This window comes from Struthio camelus, chromosome 28, assembly GCF_040807025.1.
Source record: "Struthio camelus isolate bStrCam1 chromosome 28, bStrCam1.hap1, whole genome shotgun sequence".
Classification (NCBI taxonomy): domain Eukaryota; kingdom Metazoa; phylum Chordata; class Aves; order Struthioniformes; family Struthionidae; genus Struthio; species Struthio camelus.
This window is the reverse complement of record NC_090969.1, coordinates 608,155-629,647: the sequence shown is the minus strand read 5'-3', so window position 1 is coordinate 629,647 and position 21,493 is coordinate 608,155. Positions and strand designations below refer to the sequence as shown.

Below are 21,493 nucleotides of genomic sequence, written 5' to 3'. Positions count from 1 at the left end.
GGGCGGCGGCGCGGGGGCCGGATCCTCTTTCGGCTCCAAGATGGTGAGCGGCGGCGCGGCCCGGGGGGTTTGGGGGGTCCGGGGGGCCCTTAGCGCCGCCCGCGGGGGCCGGGGGGGCCTGCTCGGGGGCCGGGGGGGTACCGGAAGTCTCTGGGTATCGGGGGAGGCTGGTCTGGGGGAGCCGATGTGGGGCAGAGGGAGGCTGGGGGGAACTGTGAGGGCCTATGTAGGGCGGCATGGGGCAGAAGAAGGCTGTGGGGGGCTATGAGGGACGATGTGGGGCGGGGGGGGCCAGAGGGAGGCTATAGGGGACGGTGAGGGACGATGGGGGGCCAGAGGGAGGCTATAGGGGACGGTGAGGGACGATGGGGGGGCAGAGGGAGGCTATAGGGGACGGTGAGGGACGATGGGGGGGCAGAGGGAGGCTATAGGGGACGGTGAGGGACGATGGGGGGGCAGAGGGAGGCTATAGGGGACGGTGAGGGACGATGGGGGGGCAGAGGGAGGCTATAGGGGACGGTGAGGGCCGATGGGGGGCGAGGGGGGCAGAGGGAGGCTATAGGGGACGGTGAGGGCCGATGGGGGGCGGGGGGGCCAGAGGGAGGCTATAGGGGACGGTGAGGGCCGATGTGGGGCGGGGGGGGCCAGAGGGAGGCTATAGGGGACGGTGAGGGCCGATGTGGGGCGAGGGGGGCAGAGGGAGGCTATAGGGGACGGTGAGGGCTGATGTGGGGCCATGGGGGGCAGAGGGAGGCTATAGGGGACGGTGAGGGCTGATGTGGGGCCATGGGGGGCAGAGGGAGGCTATAGGGGACGGTGAGGGCCGATGTGGGGCCATGGGGGGCAGAGGGAGGCTATAGGGGACGGTGAGGGCCGATGTGGGGCCGTGGGGGGCAGAAGGAGGCTATAGGGGACGGTGAGGGCCGATGTGGGGTGAGGGGGGCAGAAGGAGGCTATAGGGGATGGTGAGGGCCGATGTGGGGCCATGGGGGGCAGAGGGAGGCTATAGGGGACGGTGAGGGCCGATGTGGGGCAGAGGGAGGCTATAGGGGATGGTGAGGGCCTATGTGGGGCCATGGGGGGCAGAAGGAGGCTATAGGGGATGGTGGGGGCCGATGTGGGGCCATGTGGGGCAGAGGGAGGCTATAGGAGACTGAGAGCCGATGTGGGGCCATGGGGGGCAGAAGGAGGCTATAGGAGACTGTGAGAGCCGATGTGGGGGCAGGGGGGTACGAGGGAGCCCGTCTGGTGCAATCGGGAGGCCCTCTGGGTGGGGGGGGGGCATTTGGGTGGTGTCTGGGTTGAGAGGAGCCCATATGGGGCTTTTAGGATGTTTAGGGGAGGCCAGAGGCAGCATAGGTGGGGGTGATGGGGATGTTTGGGGCAGCTGGTGGTGTTGGGGAGGGGATGGGGAGCCCCAAAGGGGTCTGTGGTGGGGCTGGATCCTGGGTGAGGCATCCCCAGCGGAGGGCTTGAGGCGATGAGGGTCCTTCAGGGTTGGGGGCCTGCGGCCTGGAGACAGGGGCCTCGCTCTTGGGAGCGCGCCTTGGCTTCATTCGTCGCTCTCTGCCTTCTCCTCACCAGACGAAGAAGAGAAGGAACAACGGGCGGGCCAAGAAGGGCCGTGGGCACGTGCAGCCCATCCGATGCACCAACTGCGCCCGCTGCGTCCCCAAGGACAAAGCGATCAAGAAGTTTGTCATCAGGAACATTGTCGAGGCCGCGGCAGTCAGAGACATCTCTGAGGCCAGCGTCTTCGACTGTAAGGGCCAGGGCGCGAGGGGGTCCGCGGGTGGGTGCCTTGGGTTCCCGTTGATTCAGGGGTGATCCTGCTCCCGTTGCCTGGAGTGACCTCGGTCACTGCGGCGGTAGGAGGCGGCTGGAGGCAACTTGGTCGCCTTCCGCGCGCGAGCCGCGGGGGTACCGCCGGCCGTTCACGTGGGGACAGACCCCCAGCGCTCCCGACTCCCAGGGTAGCGCTGGCTCGGAAAGGAGCAGGAGGTTAACGGAGCGCTGAGGAGCCGTGACCTGCTGCGCTGCCGTTGCTGTGCTCCATGGCCTGCCGACCCCCCGCGCGGGGATGCGGAGGGGACGTGTTTTGCCCCAGGCTTTTGGGGATGAACAGCAGAGCGCACCGCAACGCGGGGGGGACAGATCTGTGGGGCAAAGAGCTCAAACCCTTCGCCTGGCCCCAGTGCTGGGGGTCCGTCTGCGCCGGCGGAGATCCCGTGCGGTTCCCCCTGACCCCGCTCTCCCCCCCCCCCCCCAGCCTACGTGCTGCCCAAGCTGTACGTGAAGCTCCATTACTGCGTCAGCTGCGCCATCCACAGCAAGGTGGTGAGGAACCGCTCCCGGGAGGCCCGCAAGGACCGGACCCCCCCGCCCAGGTTCAGACCCGCCGTACGTATCGGGGACGCTGTTCCGGCTGTGGGGCAGCCCCACGGAGGGTGGCTCTGCCTGGTCTGCTGGGGACTTTCTGCCCCCGAATCTCGCCAACGCTCTCCCTTTCTCTTTGCAGGGTGCTGCCCCGCGACCTCCCCCCAAGCCCATGTAAAGAGATTCCGGCTGAAAACGTTTCTGAAAACAGTCTCAATAAAGGACTCCACACTGAGCCGGGCTGAGCGTGTGTGGGGCTGGCGGCCGGGGTGGATCCGTGCATGGCGGGACATCCCAGCCCCGTTCTTGCAAGGGGGTCCCTGTCCCCACGGGGGGCCGCTGTGGGGCGGGGGCGGCTGCCTGTGCCCAGGGCCTGCGCTGGGCGTTCCCGCGAGCGGCGGCTGGTTCGTTTTCCTGGTCCAACAGGCAGGTGCCGGTGCTCTTTGCCCCGCTGGCGCTCGCCGGGGCCGCCCGGCCCGTTGGCAGCGGGAGGGGGAAGGTGTGCGTGTGTGCACGCACCTGCGTGTCTGAGCTGGGGGGGGAACTCCCACCCAGCCCCACTCCTCTGGGGCGTCCCTCGTCTAGGGGGCTGCTTGGAGCAGGGCGCTGGCTGTCCCTGAGCTCTCGGGGGCTGCGGTGGCTGGGGCTGCCCCAAATCCTATTGGGGGGGGGGGGCAAGACCCTGGCTGGTGGGGGGCTGGGTTTGTCCTGGGGGGCGTGAGGGGCTGGAGGGCTGCAGTGAGGCCAAGCTGTGTCCTGGGGGGCTAGATGGGACAGAGGGGCTGCAGTGGGGCCAGATCTCGGCTGTGGGAGGCAGGAGAGGGTGGGGGGGGCTGCAGTGGGGCCAGGTTGGTCCTGGGGGGCCGGATGGGGTTGAGGGGCTGCAGTGGGGCCAGGCTTCACTGTGGGGGGACCCGAGGTGGCTAGGGGGCTGGATAGGGGCCAGGTTGGTCCTGGGGGGCCGGATGGGGTTGAGGGGCTGCAGTGGGGCCAGGCTTCACTGTGGGGGGGCCTGAGGGGGCCAGGCTCCTCCTGGGGGGCTGGATGGGGTTGGAGGGCTGCAGTGGGGCCAGGTTGGTCCTGGGGGGCTGGATGGGGTTGGAGGGCTGCAGTGGGGCCAGGTTGGTCCTGGGGGGCTGATTGGGTGTGAGGGGCTGCAGTGGGGCCAGGCTTCACTGTGGGGGGGCCTGAGGGGGCCAGGCTCCTCCTGGGGGGCTGGATGGGGTTGAGGGGCTGCAGCGGGGCCAGGTTGGTCCTGGGGGGCCGGATGGGGTTGAGGGGCTGCAGCGGGGCCAGGTTGGTCCTGGGGGGCCAGATGGGTGTGAGGGGCTGCAGTGGGGCCAGGCTTCACTGTGGGGGGACCCGAGGGGGCCAGGGGGCTGCGGTGGGGCTGGTTTATCCTTGGGGGGGGGGAAGGGGGTTGGATGAGGTCGAGGGGCTGCAGCGGGGGCCAAGTCCGCCCCCCCCCCCCCCCAGCCCAGAGGGAGCCGCGGCGGGACCAGGTTTCGCCCCGTCGGGGCGGGCGCAGCGCCGAGCGCGGTGCCGGACGCCTGGGTCCCTCGAGGGGGCGGCGGGGCGGGGCGGGCGCGGCCGGGGCGCCCCGGGGGCCGCCGCTGCGCTCCGCCCCGGCCCCAGCCCCGGCCCCGGCCCCGGCCCCGCTCCGCCCCGGCCCGGCCCCGCGCCAGGTGCATTCCCCCCGCCGCGCCCGGGCACGCCGCAGCCCGCCGGGCTCCGCTCCCAGCCGCCGACATGGCCCCATCCCGCTCCCGGTCTCGCTCCCGGTCCCGATCCCGCTCCCGGTCCCGATCCCGCTCCCGGTTCCGGCCCCGCTCGCCCGGCGCCCTGTCCTGGGCGCTGCTGCTGCTCTGCGGCCCGGCCGCCGGCTCCGCGCAGGCAGGTGAGCACCGGCCCCGGCCCCGGCCGGGCCGCTCCGGGGGCAGCGGCAGCGCTCGCGCGGCTGCAGGGACGGACGGCGGCTCCGGTGCCCCCGACGTTACCGGGGCTGCGGGGGGGCAGCGGCAGCGCTCGGCGCGCCGGGGCTGCGCGGAGGCGCCGGGATGCCCCGAGGGGGGGGACCGGGAGCGCGGGGACGGTCGGGCCCCCCGGTGCCCCCGACGCTCCCGGGGTGGGACGAGGACGGGGCCGGGGGGGGGAGTCCCACCGGGCTGGCACCGGCGGCGGCGGCGGCGGCTCCCCCCTTGCCCAGGACGGCTGCGCCCCGGCGCCACGACCGAGGGGCTCCCTCCCGGGGGCTGCGCGGGAAGGGGGGGGTGTGAAAACCGGGGGGGGGGCCGAGCCGGGGCCGGGGGCTCGACGCCCTCCCGGCAGCAGCACCTGTGCTCCCCGCAGCTGCCGGCTAATTTTAGGCTCCGGGGCCGCCCGGGCCACCAGGAATCCGGAGCGTGAGACCCTCGGGCCCCCCCGGCCGGCGCTGCCCCCCGGCCGGCGCTGCCCGCCCCGTCCGGGCTGCGGGGCGGCGGGTGGCGCGACGGGGGCATCTCGCCTCGGCCCCGCCGTCGCGGGGAGGCGAAAGGCGGGAGAAAGCGGAGTCGGGGAGTGAGGAGGGGGGGGGACGGTCCCGGAAGGAAAGCGCCTCCCAGGAGTTGTTTTTCAGCCCCAAAATGAAAACACCGAGGGCTGGACGTGAAGGTGGAGCCGGGCGCACGTCAGTGGTGCGAACGCGCCGTGCGTGTGTGTGTGTGTCTGCACGGGTGTGAAACCTGTGTCATCCGCGTTGCTGGGCGCGGCGGTTTCGGGAAGGGGAGAAAGGGAGGAATAAACAGGGCCCCGTCGCCGGCACCTCGGTGCGCCAGGGCCCGGCCGCGTGCCGCCAGCGATGCACGGGGGGCCAGCGTGCACGGGGGGCCAGGGTGCGCGGCGGTTGGCTTGCACGGGGGCCGGGGGCTGCATCGCAGGGGGCGGGTTTGCATGGCAGCCCGGGACGGGCTCGCACGGGGGCCGGGGACGAGCGTGCACGGGGTTGGCGCGCCCGGGGCCAGCTCGCACCAGGGCCGGGGACGAGCGTGCACGGGGTTGGCGCGCCCGGGGCCAGCTCGCACCAGGGCCGGGGACGAGCGTGCACGGGGTTGGCGTGCCCGGGACAGACTCGCACCAGGGCCGGGGACGAGCGTGCACGGGGTTGGCGTGCCCGGGACGGGCTCGCACCAGGGCCGGGGACGAGCGTGCACGGGGTTGGCGTGCCCGGGACGGACTCGCACCAGGGCCGGGGACGAGCGTGCACGGGGTTGGCGCGCCCGGGGCCAGCTCGCACCAGGGCCGGGGACGAGCGTGCACGGGGTTGGCGCGCCCGGGGCCAGCTCGCACCAGGGCCGGGGACGAGCGTGCACGGGGTTGGCGTGCCCGGGGCCAGCTCGCACCAGGGCCGGGGACGAGCGTGCACGGGGTTGGCGTGCCCGGGACGGACTCGCACCAGGGCCGGGGACGAGCGTGCACGGGGTTGGCGCGCCCGGGGCCAGCTCGCACCAGGGCCGGGGACGAGCGTGCACGGGGTTGGCGCGCCCGGGGCCAGCTCGCACCAGGGCCGGGGACGAGCGTGCACGGGGTTGGCGTGCCCGGGGCCAGCTCGCACCAGGGCCGGGGACGAGCGTGCACGGGGTTGGCGTGCCCGGGACGGACTCGCACCAGGGCCGGGGACGAGCGTGCACGGGGTTGGCGCGCCCGGGGCCAGCTCGCACCAGGGCCGGGGACGAGCGTGCACGGGGTTGGCGCACCCGGGGCCAGCTCACACGGGGGCTAGAGACCGGTGTGCACGGGGTTGGCGTGCCCGGGGGCCGCGGGGAGCTCCTGCCCCGGGAGCTGCAGGTGCCCGGCCCGCGGGGGCAGCCCTGCTCCGCCACCTCCCAGCCCGTCCCCCCGCCCCGGTCCCCGTCCCCGTGCGGGGCCGGCTGGGGCCGGTGCCCGGCGCCAGCTCTGTGCCCCTTTGTTCGGGGCCGGGATCCGGCCCCGCGGCAGCGGCCGCCCCGCGCACACAGACCCCCTTTGTGCCGCCGAGAGCCGGCGGGTCGGGGACCCGCTTCTCCCCCCCAGCCTTCCCGGAGCAGGAGAGGGGGGGCCCGGACGCCTGGGCCCTCCTGGCGGCGGTGGCGCGGGGCCTCGCGGGCGGCGCGCTGGCATGCGGCAGATAGCGGCGGCGTGCCGGAGCTGCCAGCGGGGCCCCGCGCTGATAACGCCCGGCCGGGCGACGCCGCACGCCGGGGGCCCAGGGGCCGCCGGAGGCAGGTGCAGCCCAGGGGCTGCCACGGCCCCAGACGCCTGGCCCCCCCCCACCCCCCCCGTGCCTCAGTTTCCCCAGCAGCGGGGCGGCCCGGGGCCCCTGGATCCGGCCCGCGAGGCCTTTTGTGCCGCGGTTAATGATTCACCGGCGTCGTCTCAAAGTGCCACTTGTTCCCGGCCGCACTGCTGCCCACGGGATTCCCGGGGTCCCGCTGCCCCGCGCCGGCCCCGCTCTGCTCCCTGCCCCCCCCCCCCGCATGGCTCGGGGCCCAGGCATCCGGTCCCAGCTCCCCCCACCCTCCCTTTGCCCCCCGGTGCCTCTGGGATTTCCCAGCGCCCCAACTCGGTGCTCTCCCAGCTGTGCCCATCCCCAGGGCGTCGGGGCTGGGCCGAGCCCGTCCACCCTCCCGCAGCCCGCGAGGCAGCTGGGACCTTTTTATAGCCCCTTCCCCGATGAAAATAGCTCCTGCCCCAGCGCCTCCCCCCCCCACCCCGGGCGGAGGGGGCGGCCGAGCCCCCGCCCCGGCCTCCGCCTGCACCGAGCTGCCCGTTCTCTGCTGGCGGCTCCGGCTTCCGGCCGCCGCGCCGGGGAGGGGGCGCGGGGCCGCTCTGCCCCCGCGCACAGCCCGGCCGGCACAAAGCTGCCATTGACCCGCCGCGGCCCCCCCCCTCCTGGCGCGGCACAGCCCCCCGGCTCTGCCCCCCGGGGCGCAGCAGTGGCGGGGGGGGGGGGGCTCTGTTTCGGGGGCCCCCGGGCGCCACAATCGCCCCTTTGTGCGGCGGCGGCGAGGAGGGGGCCGCATCCTGCCCCCCGCGCACAAAGGGGCCCTGTGCGCGCGCCCTGACCCCGGGCCGGGCTGGGGGGGCGCCGCCTCCGCCGCCCCCCGCGCCGCCCTGCCGGCTGGGGCCCAGGAGTCCGGGCTGGGGCCCAGGCGTCCGGGCTGGGGCAGGCCAAAGTCCGGGAGCGCCGGGCGTGGGGGGGGCCCTGCCCGCGGCGCCGCCTTGCGCAACCGCTCGCGGGGCGCAGCTCGCCCGGCCGGTTCGGGCGCCGCGCGGCCACGGCCATCGCGGCGGGGGCAGGGACGCCATGGGGGGGACGGGGATGGGGCCATCGAGGAGGGGACGTGGCCACCATGGGCAGCATGGATATGGCCATCAAGGGGGGGGGGGACATGGCCACCGTGGGGCGACGCAGCAATGGCCATCAAGGGGGGGGCATGGCCACCATGGGGGGATGGAGATGAGGCCATGAAGGGGGGGACAGGGACACTGTTGGGGAGAGGAGGTTGAGGCCATCGAGGAGGGGACGTGGCCACCATGGGCAGCATGGACATGGCCACCATGGGAGGACACGGCAATGGCCATGAAGGAGGGGACGTGGCCACCGTGGGGGGATGCAACAGTGGCCATCGGGGGGGAAGACAGGTACACTGTGGGGGGGACAGGGATGGGGCCACCATGGGCAGCGTGGACATGGCCACCATGGGGGGACGCAGCCGTGGCCATCACGGGGGACGTGGCCGCCGCAGAGGGACACAGCCAACGTGGGGGACGTGGCCGCGGTCGCCCTGGGGGCGCCCCGTCCCCGCGGCACACCCACGCGGCCCTGCCCCGCAGTGTGCGCGGGGACGCTCAACGGGCTCAGCGTCACGGGGGACGCCCAGCACCAGTACCAGACGCTGCACAAGATGTACAACAACTGCGAGATCGTCATGGGCAACCTGGAGATCGTCCTCATCGACCACACGCAGGACCTCTCCTTCCTTCAGGTGCGCTCCGCTGGCCCCTCGTGCGAGCCAGTTCCTCGTGCGAGTGGGTCCTCATGCAAGTGGGGTCCTTGTGCGAGCTGGGTTCTTGAGCAAGGGGGTCCTTGTGCGAGCGGGTCCTCATGCGAGGTGGGTCCTCATGTGAGCAGGTCCTTGTGCAAGCCAGGTCCTCGAGCGAGCAGGTTCTTCGTGCAAGTGGGTCTTTATGTGAGCCAGGTCCTCGTGCAAGCGGGGTCCTCATGTGAGTGGTCGCTCATGTGAGCGGGTCCTCATGCGAGCAGGTCCTCGTGCAAGTGGGTCCTCGTGCAAGCGGGGTCCTTGTGCAAGCAGGTCTTGTGCGAGCGGGGTCCTTGAGCGAGCGGGTCCTCGTGCGAGGCCCGTGGCGGGCGCTGACGGTCGCCCGCCCGCAGACCATCCGCGAGGTGACAGGCTACATCCTCATCGCCATGAACGTCTTCGCCGCGCTGCCGCTGCAGAACCTGCGCGTCATCCGCGGCACCCAGTTCTACGAGGAGAAGTACGCGCTCTTCGTGCTGCTCAACTACAACCGCAACACCACGCACGCCCTGCGCCGCCTCCGCTTCCACCAGCTCACCGGTGAGCCCGGCCGCCGCCACCACCCCCGTCAACGAGCCCGCCAGGGCTCAGCCCCCCCGTGCACCCCGTAGCCGTGCCGTCCCCCCCCGCACCCCATAGCAGTGCTGTCCTCTCGTGCACCCCCATAGCCATGCCGTCCCCCCGTGCCCCCCGAGCGATGCCATCCCCCCCATGCACCCCGTAGCTATGCCGTTCCCCAATGCACCCTGTGCCCCCCAGAGCCGTGCCGTCCCCCTGTGCCCCCGAGCAATGCCATGTCCCCATGCACCCTATAGCTGTGCTGTCCCCCCCGTGCACCCTGTGCCCCCCGAGCAATGCCATGCCCCCATGCACCCTTTGCCCCTCGGAGCAGTGGCACCCCCCCCCGAGCACCCCGAAAGCGGTGCTGCCCCCCCGTGCCCCCCGGGGCCGCGGGCAGGGCTGGGGAGACTCCGAGGGAGGAGGAGGAGGAGGCTGGGCTGAAGGCATCGGCGGGGCGGGGGGTCTCCGGCCCCGCAGAGATCCTGGCCGGCGGCGTCTACATCGAGAAGAACAAGCAGCTCTGCCACGTGGACACGGTGGAGTGGCGGGACATCATGCGGGACCCCCGCCTGGAGCCCACCGTGGGCGACAACGGCAAGAACTGTGAGTGCCGGCGGGCGCCGGGGCCCAGGCGTCCGGGGCTGCGGGGGCCCAGGCGTCCGGGTCTGGGCGCTGCTGACCCCGCCGCCGCCGCGCTTCTCCCCACAGGCGCCCCGTGCCACGAGAGCTGCGGTGGGCACTGCTGGGGCCCCGGCCCTGAGGACTGCCAGAAACGTGGGTAGCGGGGGGCCGGGGGGCCGGGGGGCCGGGCCGGCGCCCGCCGCTCACCCGCCGCCCCCCGCAGTGACGAAGACCATCTGCGCCCCCCAGTGCAACGGGCGCTGCTTCGGCCGGGCGCCCAACGAGTGCTGCCACGAGGAGTGCGCGGGGGGCTGCACCGGCCCCCGCCAGACCCACTGCTTCGTAGGTGCCCCGCGGCCGCCTGTCTGTCCGTCCGTCCGTCCGTCCGTCCGTCCGCGGTGGCGTTGGGGCACCCGGCTGCTCCTCCGTGGGGAAGGGTCTCACCCAGGGCGGGCACGGGGCGACACTGGCTGTGTGAGAGAGGTGTCCGTGCGTCTGTCCGTGCATCCATCTGTGCATGCATCTGTCTGTGCATCTGTCCATGTGCCTGCGTGTCCGTCTGTCAGTCCTTCTGCGGGGGGGAGGGGGGGTGTCTCACCTGTGGTCCCCAGGCTGGGCATGGGGTGACACTGGCCGTGTGAGAGAGGTGTCCGTGCATCTGTCCGTGCATCTGTCCGTGCATCTGTCCGTGCATCTGTCCGTGCATCCGTCCGTGCATCCCTCTGTGCATCCCTCTGTGCATCCCTCTGTGCATCCCTCTGTGCATCCGTCCGTGCATCTGTCTGTGCATCCGTCCGTGCATCTGCCCGTGCATCCCTCTGTGCATCTGTCCGTGCATCTGTCCGTGCATCTGCCCATGCATCTGTCTGTGCATCCATCCATGCGCCTGCATGTCCGTCTGTCTGTCTGCGGGGAGGGGTCTTGCCCAAGCATCCTGAGGCAGACGAGGGACGATGCTGGCCATGCAAGGGAAGCGTCTGTGCGCCCACCTGTGCGTCCGCCTGTCCCTCTGTCCCGCCTGTCCCTCTGTCTGCGGGGAGGGATCTCAGCCGCGCAGCGCCAGGGTGGGCGGGGGTGACGCTGGCCGTGCAAGGAGGTGTCCGTGCGTCCGTGTGTCCGTGCGGCGTCCCGGCAGGCTCCGTCCGGGCACTGACTCTCCCCGCTGCAGGCGTGCCGGCACTTCAACGACAGCGGGGCCTGCGTGCCGCTCTGCCCCCAGCCCCTCATCTACAACAAGCTCACCTTCCAGCTGGAGCCCAACCCCGACACCAAGTACCAGTACGGGGGCATCTGCGTCCGGAGCTGCCCGCGTGAGCCGGGGCCCCAGGGGACGGGACGGGGCGGCGCGCACGGCGGGGGGCCCAGGCGTCCGGCCGAGGGCCCAGGCGTCCGGGCCCCGCACGGCTCTCACCCCCCCGGCCCCGTCTCGCCCCACAGATAACTTCGTGGTGGACCAGAGCTCCTGCGTCCGCGCCTGCCCCAACGACAAGATGGAGGTGGAGAAGAACGGGCTGAAGATGTGCGAGCCCTGCTCGGGGCTGTGCCCCAAGGGTAGGCGCGGGACGGGTGCGGGGACGGCGCGGGGACGGCACGGGGACGGCGAGGCCAGCCCAGCCCTCACCCCGCCGTCCCCGCAGCCTGCGAGGGCACGGGCGTCGGCAGCAAGTACCAGACCGTGGACTCCAGCAACATCGACACCTTCGTGAACTGCACCAAGATCCTGGGCAACCTGGACTTCCTCATCACCGGCCTGGAGGGGTGAGCGGGGCGGCGGGGGCCGCGGGGACGCTGCCCTGTCCCCGGCCCCGCTGACGGCCTCTGGCTCCCGCAGGGATCCCTGGCGCAACATCTCGGCGCTGGACCCCGAGAAGCTCAACGTCTTCCGGACGGTGCGGGAGATCACGGGTGAGCCGGGCGCCGGGGCGGCCGGGACCCACCAGGGCGGCCGGGACCCGCCGGGGCCACCCTGAGCCCGGCCCTGCGTCCCCCCAGGCTACCTCAACATCCAGTCCTGGCCCAAGCACATGCACAACTTCAGCGTCTTCTCCAACCTCGTCACCATCGGGGGACGGAGCCTCTACAAGTGAGTCTCCATCGCTGCCGTCCAAATCCCTGCTTGTCCCTGCAGCCTCCTCCCCATTCATCCCTGCATCCTCCGTCCCCGCATCCCCATCACCCCCCGTCCCTGCATCCTCCGTCCCTGCATCCTCCGTCCCTGCATCCTCCGTCCCTGCATCCTCCATCCCTACATCCCCATCACCCCCCGTCCCTGCATCCTCCGTCCCTGCATCCCCATCACCCCCCGTCCCTGCATCCTCCGTCCCTGCATCCCCATCACCCCCCATCCCTGCATCCTCCGTCCCTGCATCCCCATCACCCCCCATCCCTGCATCCTCCGTCCCTGCATCCTCCGTCCCTGCATCCCCATCACCCCCCGTCCCTGCATCCTCCGTCCCTGCATCCCCATCACCCCCCGTCCCTGCATCCTCCGTCCCTGCATCCTCCGTCCCTGCATCCTCCGTCCCTGCATCCCCATCACCCCCCGTCCCTGCATCCTCCCTCCCTACATCCCCATCACCCCCCGTCCCTACATCCCCATCACCTCCCGTCCCTGCATCCTCCGTCCCTGCATCCTCCCTCCCTACATCCCCATCACCCCCCGTCCCTACATCCCCATCACCCCCCATCCCTGCATCCTCCGTCCCTGCATCCTCCATCCCTACATCCCCATCACCCCCCGTCCCTGCATCATCCGTCCCTGCATCCCCATCACCCCCCGTCCCTGCATCCTCCGTCCCTGCATCCCCATCACCCCCCGTCCCTGCATCCTCCGTCCCTGCATCCTCTGTCCCTGCACCCCGGGGCCGGCGGGGACCCCGGCACCCTGACCGGCCGCCCCGCAGCCGCGGCTTCTCCCTGCTCATCATGAAGAACGAGAACGTGACGTCGCTGGGGCTGCGCTCGCTGCGGGAGGTCAGCGCTGGCAAGGTGTACATCACCGAGAACCGCCGCCTCTGCTACTACCACACCGTGCAGTGGGCCACCCTGTCGCGCCGCCGCGCCGACCTCGACATCAGGAACAACAAGCCCCGCAGCAAGTGCCGTGAGTCGGCCGCGGGGCCGGGCAGGCACCGGGGCTGCCCCGCTCCGGGGGGCGGTGGGTGTGGGTCTGGGGGTCCCCAGGGGCCGCATGGGCCCCCGTTGAGCCCCCTTCCCCGCAGAGCAAGAGGGCAAGGTGTGCGACCCGCTGTGCTCCTCCGACGGGTGCTGGGGCCCCGGCCCCGAGCAGTGCCTGTCCTGCCGTCACTACAGCCGCCGGGGCGTCTGCGTCGCCTCCTGCCACTTCTTCCAGGGGTATGGAGGGACCTTGGTTGGGGGGGGGGGGGGACCGAGGTGGGAAGGACCGCGGGGTGGGATGGATCCCGGGGCAGGTACCAGGGCAGGATGGACCCCGGGGTGGGTACCAGGATGGGATGGTCCCCAGGGTGGGATGGACCCTGGGGAGGGATGGACCTTAGGGCGGGTCCCAGGGCAGGATGGTTCCCAGGGTGGCTGTGGGGATAGGATGGACCCCGGGGTGGATACAGGGATGGGGTGGTCCCCAGGGTGGGATGGAGGCCAGGGGAGACCCCAGGGCGGGATGGACCTCAGGGCAGGCACTGTGGAGGGATGGACCCCAGGGTGGGTACGGGGATGGGATGGTCCCCAGGGTGGGATGGAGGCCAGGGTGGGTATGGGGATGGGATGGTCCCCAGGGCGGGATGGACCTCAGGGCAGGCACTGTGGAGGGATGGACCCCAGGGTGGGTACGGGGATGGGATGGTCCCCAGGGTGGGATGGAGGCCAGGGTGGGTATGGGGATGGGATGGTCCCCAGGGCGGGATGGACCTCAGGGCAGGATGGAGCCCGGGGTGAACAGCAGGGTGGCATCCCGGGATGGACCCCAGGGCGGGCGCCGGGCGGGATGGAGCGATGGAGCCGGGACACCGGGCGGCTGCTGACCCTCGCCCTGTCCCCGCAGGGAGACGCGGGAGTTCGTGCAGGGGAACGAGTGCTTCGAGTGCCACCCCGAGTGCGAGCGCATGGAGGGCAGCGTCACCTGCAACGGCTCGGTACGGCCCCGGCCGGGGAGCCGCGGCGGCGGCGGCGGGACGTCCCCGCGGCTCCTCACGCGCCCTCCCGTCCCGCAGGGCGCCGACACCTGCACCCGCTGCGCCCACTACCGGGACGGGCCGCACTGCGTGGAGAGCTGCCCCGAGGGCATCCTGGGCGAGCGCGGCCCCATCTACAAGTACCCCGACGCCAGCCGCGAGTGCCGGCCCTGCCACGAGAACTGCACCCGCGGGTGCGCCGGGGGCTGGGTGGGAGCAGGGGTGCGGGGACCCCCCCCCCCCCCCCAGCGGGGCTGGGACCCAGGCGTCCGGCTGGCTGGGGGGGGGGGGGTCTGGCTGCACCGCCGCTCACCCCCGGCTCCCTCTCCGCAGGTGCCTGGGGCCGCGGCTGCAGGACTGCCTGGGGGAGCCCCTGCCCAGCTCCAGGTACCGCGGGGCTGCGGGGCTGCCTTGCCTGGCCCAGTCGGTGCCGGGGCGCCCGGCTCGCGCCGGGGAGCCGCTGCTCTATGCCGTGTGCTGCTCCATGCTGTGCTGTGCTGCTCCGTGCCGTGCTGTGCTACGTTGCACTGCTCCGAGCCGTGCTGTGCTGCTCCGAGCCGTGCCGTGCTATGTTGCACTGCTCCATGCCGTGCCGTGCTGCTCGGAGCTGTGCTGTGCTACGTTGCACTGCTCCATGCCTTGCTGCCCCATGCTGTGCCATGCTATGTTGCACTGCTCTGTGCTGTGCCATGCTGCTCCGAGCCGTGCTGTGCTACATTACACTGCTCCGTGCCTTGCTGCTCCGAGCCATGCTGTGCTACGTTGCACTGCTCCGAGCCATGCTGCTCCGAGCCGTGCTGTGCTACATTGCACTGCTCCGAGCCGTGCTGTGCTACGTTGCACTGCTCCGAGCCATGCTGTGCTACGTTGCACTACTCCATGCTGTGCTGCTCCGAGCCGTGCTGTGCTGCTCCGAGCCGTGCTGTGCTATGTTGCACTGCTCCGTGCCGTGCTGCTCTGAGCCGTGCCGTGTTACGTTGCACTGCTCCAAGCCATGTTGCTCTGAGCTGTGCCGTGTTACGTTGCACTGCTCCGTGCCGTGCTGCTCTGAGCCATGCTGTGCTATGTTGCACTGCTCTGTGCCATGCTGCTCCGAGCCGTGCCATGCTACATTGCACTGCTCCGTGCCGTGCTGCTCTGAGCCGTGCCGTGTTACGTTGCACTGCTCCAAGCCATGTTGCTCTGAGCTGTGCCGTGCTATGTTGCACTGCTCCGTGCCGTGCTGCTCTGAGCCATGCTGTGCTACGTTGCACTGCTCCATGCCGTGCTGCTCCGAGCCGTGCCATGCTACATTGCACTGCTCCGTGCCGTGCTGCTCTGAGCCGTGCCGTGCTACGTTGCACTGCTCCGAGCCGTGCCGCTCTGAGCCGTGCCGTGCCGCTGGGCTCAGGGGGGCCCTTCCCGCCCACGCGGGCCCCGGGGCACCAGCCCAGCCCTGCCCGCGCCGCACCCCAGCGCCGTCACCGCGGCCGGATCCGGCGGCCGCCCCCGCGGCAGGGGGGGCCGTGGGAAGCGCGTGGGGCGCGGCGGCGGGCGCGCTGCTGGGACCTGCCCACGCCCCGGCTCAGCCCGCGCCCTCCGTGCCCAGGAAAACCCCCACGGTCATCGCCGTGATGGTGGTCGGCGGGCTCTTCCTCTCCTGCTCCTGCTTCCTCCTCACCCTGCTCTACTGGCGGGGCAAGAAGATCCAGAAGAAGCGGGCGATGCGGCGCTACCTGGAGAGGGGCGAGGTGAGGGGGCCGCGGCCGTCTGTCCCTCTGCACCCCCCGGCCATCTCCATCTCCATCTCCATCTCCATCTCCATCTCCATCTCCATCTCCATCAGTCTCCATCCCTGTCCTCTCTCCCCCTCTCCCTCCCCATCCATCTCCATCCCTAGCTCCATCCTTGTCCGTCCCCATCCCCATCCTCATCTCTCTCCCTCCCTGTCACTGTCCATCTCTGTCTCCTGCCGGGCAGAGCCTGGAGCCGCTGGACCCCAGTGAAAAAGCCAACAAGGTGCTGGCCCGCATCTTCAAGGAGACGGAGCTGAAGCGGCTGAAGGTGCTGGGCTCTGGCGTCTTCGGGACCGTGCACAAGGTGAGCCGGGGGCTCGGGGCCGCGGGGGCTCCCCCAGGGATGGGGACGGGCCCTGGCGCTCACCGGGTTCGCCCCCGTCCCGCCAGGGCATCTGGATCCCCGACGGCGACTCCCTCAAGATCCCCGTGAGCATCAAGGTGATCCAGGACTGGAGCGGGCAGCAGTCCTTCCACGCCGTCACCGACGTAAGTGCGGCTGCCCGGGGCGCCGGGGCCGGCCGGCCGCCCTCCCCGGGGCCGGCGGCTGCTGACGGTGCCCCCGCAGCACATGCTGGCCATCGGCAGCCTGGACCATGCCTACATCGTGCGGCTGCTGGGCATCTGCCCCGGCGCCCAGCTGCAGCTGGTGACGCAGCTGCTGCCGCTGGGCTCCCTGCTCGACTACGTCCGCAAGAACCGCGACGGCATCAGCCCCCAGCTGCTGCTCAACTGGTGCGTGCAGGTGGCCAAGGTGAGTCCCCGGGGGGGGGGGAGGTTGGCAGGTGGGGGGCACCCGAGCCCCCGCCGGCCCGCTGACCCCCCGCCCCAGGGCATGTACTACCTGGAGGAGCACCGCATGGTGCACCGCAACCTGGCCGCCCGCAACGTGCTGCTCAAGTCGCCCAGCCAGGCCCAGGTGGCCGATTTCGGCATCGCCGACCTGCTCTACCCCGACGACAAGAAGTATTTCTATAACGAGGTCAAGGTGGGCGCCCGCCGGCAGGCCCCGGGGTGCCATGTCCCCCCCCCACCCTGGGTCCCCGACACCCCCTGTGTCCCGGGGTGCCATGTCCCCTACCTGCTGGGTGTCCCCGACGCCCCCCCGTGCCGCGGGGCGTCCCCTGCCCGCTCCAGGTCCCCGACGCCCCCCCCGCGCCGCGGGGCGTCCCCTGCCCGCTCCGGGTCCCCGACGCCCCCCCCGCGCCGCGGGGCGTCCCCTGCCTGCTCCGGGTCCCCGACACCCCCTGGCCCAGCACCCCCAGCCCAGGTCCTGTCCCTGCCCCCGGCCCCCTGCGCCCCTCGACGCGGCTCCTGCTTTGCAGACGCCCATCAAGTGGATGGCCCTGGAGAGCATCCACTTCGGCAAGTACACGCACCAGAGCGACGTCTGGAGCTACGGTGAGCACGGCCGCGGGCGCCCCGGCCCCACGGCGCTCGCGCGGGGGCTCACGGGCGCCTGTCCCCGCAGGGGTGACGCTCTGGGAGATGATGACCTTCGGGGCAGAGCCCTACGCCGGGATCCGGCTCGCCGAGGTGCCCGACCTGCTGGAGAAGGGCGAGCGGCTCTCGCAGCCCCAGATCTGCACCATCGACGTCTACATGGTCATGGTGAAGTGTGAGTGCGGGGACAGGGCTCCGTCCTGGGGACACGGCTCCGTCCTGGGGACACGGCACCCTCCCTGGGGACACGGCTCCATCCTGGGGACACAGCTCCATCCCAGGGGACATGGCTCCATCCCGGGAGCATGGCTCCGTCCCCGGGAGCCTGGCTCCATCCTGAGGACGTGGCTCCATCCCGGGGGGGACACGGCTCCATCCCAGGGACATAGCCCCATCCCGGGAGCCTGGACCCATCCCAGGGGCACGGCATGGCTTGGTCCCCAGGGCACGGCACGACTCCATCCCAGGGGCACAGCACGGCTCCGTCCCGGGGTCCCGGCTGGGTCCCTGGGGTCCTGGCTCGGTGTCCAGGGTCCCAGCTTGGTGCTGAGTCCCAGCTCAGCCCCCGAGGGCGCATCCCGGCTCGCTCGGTCCGCGGGGTGCCGGCGCCGGGGCTGAGCGGCCGCGCTGCCCGCAGGCTGGATGATCGACGAGAACATCCGTCCCACCTTCAAGGAGCTGGCGAACGAGTTCACCCGCATGGCCCGCGACCCGCCGCGCTACCTGGTGATCAAGGTGAGCGCGGGCCCCCCCAAACCCCCCCCCCGGCCCCGGGGCCGCAGCCCCTAACGCGGCCTCCCGCGGCAGGAGAGCGGGGCCGCGCCGCCCGCCGAGCCCCCCACCCTCAGCGACAAGGAGCTGGACGAGGTGGAGACGCTGGAGCTGGAGGAGGAGGAGCTGGACGCCTCCTTCGGCCTCGCCGCCGGGCTCTACCCCTCGCGGCCGCGGGGCAGCTCTGCCCGGGTGAGACCCCGCGCTGCTCCCTGCCGGGGGTCTGGCCACCCCGGGACTGGATCCCGGGCAGGGGGTGCTGGGTATGGGGCAGGGTGCAGGGCATGGGGCAGGGGGTCCCAGGCACGGTGTGGGGCAGGGTTTGGGGCACAGGGTCCCAGGCATGGTGTGGGGCAGGGGGTCCCGGGCATGGCACAGGGTTTGGGGCAGGGGGTCCCAGGCACGGTGTGGGGCAGGGTTTGGGGCAGGGTTTGGGGCAGGGGGGTCCTGGGCACAGCACAGGGCATGGCATGGGGCAGGGGGTCCTGGGCACGGTGTGGGGCAGGGGGTCCTGGGCACGGTGTGGGGCAGGGGGTCCCGGGCACAGTGTGGGGCAGGGTTTGGGGCAGGGGGGTCCTGGGCACAGCACAGGGCATGGCATGGGGCAGGGGGTCCTGGGCACGGTGTGGGGCAGGGGGTCCTGGGCACAGCACAGGGCATGGCATGGGGCAGGGGGTCCTGGGCACGGTGTGGGGCAGGGTATGGGGCAGGGGGTCCCGGGCACAGCACGGGGCAGGGTTTGGGGGTCCCAGGCCCCAGGCACGTCCGTCCCCCCCCGGCCGGCCTCGTCACCCACCGCCTCTCCCCGCAGAGCCCCAGCCTGCTGAGCCCCCCGGCCGGCTACATCCCCATGAACCAGCCCGGCCTCGGCGGTGGCCGCCAGGTACCGCGGGGCGGCGGGGGGCGCGGGGGGCGGCGGGGGGGGCGGGTCGGCCGAGCCCCCCGTCAGCCCCGTGTCCCCCAGGGCGGCGGGGGCCGGCCGCCGCGGCGCAGCCGGCAGGAGTCGCTGGGGCGGACGGTGTCGGAGTCGTCGGAGGGCCGGGGCACGGCGTCGGAGCTGGACCTGGCCGAGGGGCTGTCGCTCTCGGGGAGCCTCTGCCGCAGCCTGCGCTCGCGGGGCGACAGCGCCTACCTGTCGCAGCGCGAGAGCTTCCCCCCGCCACCCCCCAGCACCGAGGGCAGCGAGGAGGACGCCAACGGCTACGTGGCCCCCAACTGCGCCGCCCGGGGTGAGGGGGCCGGCGCCGAGGGCTGGGGGTCCTGCGCATGCAGGGTCCATCGTTGCGGGGCGGGGGTCCGTCACTGCAGGACAGGGGTCCTGTGCATGCAGGGTGGGGGTCCATCATTGCAGGGTGGGGGTCCTGTGCATGCAGGGTGGGGGTCCGTCATTGCGGGACAGGGGTCCTGTGTATGCAGGTTGGGAGGTCCATCATTGCAGGATGGAGGTCCTGTGCATTCAGGGTCCATCGTTGCGGGGCGGGGGTCCCATGCATGCGGGGTGGGGGTCCGTCATTGCAGGATAGGGGTCCTGTGCATGCAGGGCGGGGGTCCATCATTGCAGGGTGGGGGTCCCATGCATGCGGGGTGGGGGTCCGTCATTGCAGGATAGGGGTCCTGTGCATGCAGGGCGGGGGTCCATCATTGCAGGGTGGGGGTCCCATGCATGCAGGGTGGGGGTCCGTCACTGGAGGATAGGGGTCCTGTGCATGCAGGGCGGGGGGGTCCATCAATGCAGGGTGGGGGTCCTGCACATGCAGGGTCCATCGTTGCAGGGTGGGGAGTCCGTCATTGCAGGATGGGGGGTCCTGTGGATGCAGGGTGGGGGGTCCCATGCATGCAGGGTGGGGAGGGTCTGTCATTACATGGTGGGGGTCCTGTGCATGCAGAATCCATCATTGCGGGGGGATCATTGCTGGGGGGAAATCCATCGTTGCAGGGTGGGGGGTCCGTCATTGGTGGATGGGGTCCTGTGCATGCAGGGTGGGGGGTCCCGTGCATGCAAGGGTGGGGGTCTGCCATTGCAGGGTGGGGAGTCCTGTGCATGCAGGGTTGGGGGGAGGGGTCCATCAGTGCAGGGTGGGGAGTCCTGTGCATACAGGGTGGGGGGTCCATCATTGAACGGCAGGGGGACATTGCTGGGGGGGCTCCGTCATTGCAGGGTGGGGGTCCCGTGCATGCAGGATGGGGGTCTGTCATGGCAGGGTGGGGGTCCATCAGTGCAGGGGGGGTGTCTGTGCATGCAGGGTGGGGGGAGTCTATCAGTGCAGGGTCGGAGGGGGTCTGTGCATGCAGGGTGTGGGGGGGGTCCGTTCTTGCAGGACTGGTGCTGGGGGGCTCCCATCCCCATGGGGCTGGGGGGGGGTCGGGTCCGTCCCAGCAGAGCAGGGGGACAACCCGGGGCGGGGGGGGGCCATTTTGGGGCAGGCTCCAGGGCGGGACGACCCAGCCGGCGTCTCACTCGACGCCCCGCAGAGCCGGAGCCCGCCGGGGGCTCGGCGCCGGAGGAGGAGGAGGAGGAGTACGAGTACATGAACCGGCGCCCCGGGGCCCCCCCCGGCGCCCGGCCGGCTTCCCTGGAGGAGCTGGGCTACGAGTACATGGAGGTGGGCTCGGAGCCGGGCGCCCCGGCGGCCCCCGCGCCCGGCCGCCGGGAGGAAGAGGAGGAGGAGGAAGAGGAGGAGGAGGAAGACTACGAGTACATGAACAAGCAGCCGCGGCTGAGCCGCTCGCTGGGCAGCGTGGCCGGCCCCCGGCACGACGGCTACACCGACATGCGGCCCGGCGAGGCGGCCGAGGAGCAGGGCTACGAGGAGATGGAGGCGGTGCTGGCGCCCCGGCTGGCCCGCTGCCCCGGCCCCCCCGGCCCCCCGACCCCCTTCATGAAGCCCCTGCGGAGCCTGGAGGCCTCGGACTGCGCTTTCGACAACCCCGACTACTGGCACAGCCGCCTCTTCGCCAAGGCGGACGCCCAGCGGACGTAGGGGGTCGTCCCCCCCCCCCAAAAAAAAACCCACCCCGCTCGCCCCCCACCCCAGCCCGTGCGCGCCCGGCACGGGGCACGAGCCCGATGGCCAAGGGGGGGCCCGAAGCGCGGTGGACGGACCCCCCCCCCCCCGTTCCCCGGGGCGGCCCCGCTCCATGCCTCAGTTTCCCCAGGCGGCTCCCGGCGGAGCCCGGCCGCGGGAAAGCCCCGTTTTCCTGGGGTTTGGCGGCAAAGCCGATGCTGTTGCGGGAAGCGCGAAGCCGGGGCGGGGTGGGGGCTGCCTTTTGGGCAGAATCGGCAGGATTTCTGGGCCAGAAGGAAGCCAAAGTCGTTTTCAGGTGTCCCCGTTCCCTGCCGGAGCCGGGATGAAGGTTTGGGGGGGATGTCGGCACCCCCCCACGCAGCGGTGGCAGGCTGGCCGCGCAGGTTTGGGATGCTCCTCGTTAATGAGGGGCCGCCGGCGCGGGTAACGACCCTCCGGAGGCCGCGGGTAGGTGGGGCGGCAGCCCCGCAATCGGGGCCAAAAACATAAAACCCCTGCGATTGTCTCCCCTTCTTTAGCGAAGGCTTTGGAGGGGGACGGGGACGGAGGACGGCGGAGGGGCGCCGTGGGGCCCGCCTGCCCCCCGCCCCGGCTCGGTGCCGCCGCCGCGTGCCCCTGCCCGTCCGTGGGGCCGAGGGTCCCGTCTGTCTGTTAAAAGCTAAATAAAGACAAAGGGAAGTCGAGGAACGGCCGGCGCCTGTGTGGGGCAGGGG

The 21,493-nt window shown here is 72.2% G+C and overlaps 2 protein-coding genes across 3 annotated transcripts; both read left to right on the top strand.

The window, feature by feature from the left end:
• The first annotated feature begins 236 nt into the window (after nucleotides 1-236).
• RPS26 (ribosomal protein S26) lies at nucleotides 237-2,611 on the top strand. The gene is made up of 4 exons (XM_068921115.1): nucleotides 237-276; nucleotides 1,478-1,762; nucleotides 2,270-2,400; nucleotides 2,519-2,611. Exons 1-4 carry the CDS (start codon nucleotides 237-239, stop codon nucleotides 2,552-2,554), a joined length of 492 nt encoding a protein of 163 aa, XP_068777216.1. The 3' UTR covers nucleotides 2,555-2,611.
• Nucleotides 2,612-4,062: 1,451 nt separating this feature from the next.
• Nucleotides 4,063-21,459, top strand: ERBB3 (erb-b2 receptor tyrosine kinase 3). Of its 2 annotated transcripts, none has more exons than XM_068921205.1 (28): nucleotides 4,063-4,273; nucleotides 8,227-8,378; nucleotides 8,786-8,972; nucleotides 9,471-9,596; nucleotides 9,702-9,767; nucleotides 9,838-9,956; nucleotides 10,783-10,924; nucleotides 11,052-11,165; nucleotides 11,252-11,372; nucleotides 11,446-11,519; nucleotides 11,607-11,697; nucleotides 12,518-12,717; nucleotides 12,836-12,968; nucleotides 13,636-13,726; nucleotides 13,805-13,959; nucleotides 14,099-14,152; nucleotides 15,354-15,495; nucleotides 15,725-15,844; nucleotides 15,931-16,029; nucleotides 16,109-16,294; nucleotides 16,373-16,528; nucleotides 16,866-16,941; nucleotides 17,012-17,158; nucleotides 17,621-17,718; nucleotides 17,791-17,946; nucleotides 18,566-18,637; nucleotides 18,719-18,983; nucleotides 20,227-21,459. In XM_068921205.1, exons 1-28 carry the CDS (start codon nucleotides 4,126-4,128, stop codon nucleotides 20,733-20,735), a joined length of 3,999 nt encoding a protein of 1,332 aa, XP_068777306.1. In that variant the 5' UTR covers nucleotides 4,063-4,125; the 3' UTR covers nucleotides 20,736-21,459. The 2 variants fall into 2 exon arrangements, with proteins under 2 accessions (XP_068777306.1, XP_068777305.1); XM_068921204.1 differs by having other exon boundaries at nucleotides 18,704-18,983.
• The last annotated feature ends 34 nt before the right edge of the window (nucleotides 21,460-21,493 follow it).

What these genes read in the sequence shown, in the direction of transcription:
- RPS26 (XM_068921115.1), top strand. Translation starts at nt 237, where the DNA reads ATGGGGCAGAAGAAGGCTGTGGGGGGCTATGAGGGACGAT. An exon ending in GGGGGGCTATGAGGGACGAT is followed by an intron (nt 277 to 1,477) that starts GTGGGGCGGGGG and finishes GGAGGGCTTGAG; the next exon opens with GCGATGAGGGTCCTTCAGGG. An exon ending in CGCCCAGGTTCAGACCCGCC is followed by an intron (nt 2,401 to 2,518) that starts GTACGTATCGGG and finishes TTCTCTTTGCAG; the next exon opens with GGTGCTGCCCCGCGACCTCC.
- ERBB3 (XM_068921204.1), top strand. Translation starts at nt 4,126, where the DNA reads ATGGCCCCATCCCGCTCCCGGTCTCGCTCCCGGTCCCGATCCCGCTCC. An exon ending in GGGCGACAACGGCAAGAACT is followed by an intron (nt 9,597 to 9,701) that starts GTGAGTGCCGGC and finishes TTCTCCCCACAG; the next exon opens with GCGCCCCGTGCCACGAGAGC. An exon ending in GCCTCGGCGGTGGCCGCCAG is followed by an intron (nt 18,638 to 18,703) that starts GTACCGCGGGGC and finishes GCCCCCCGTCAG; the next exon opens with CCCCGTGTCCCCCAGGGCGG.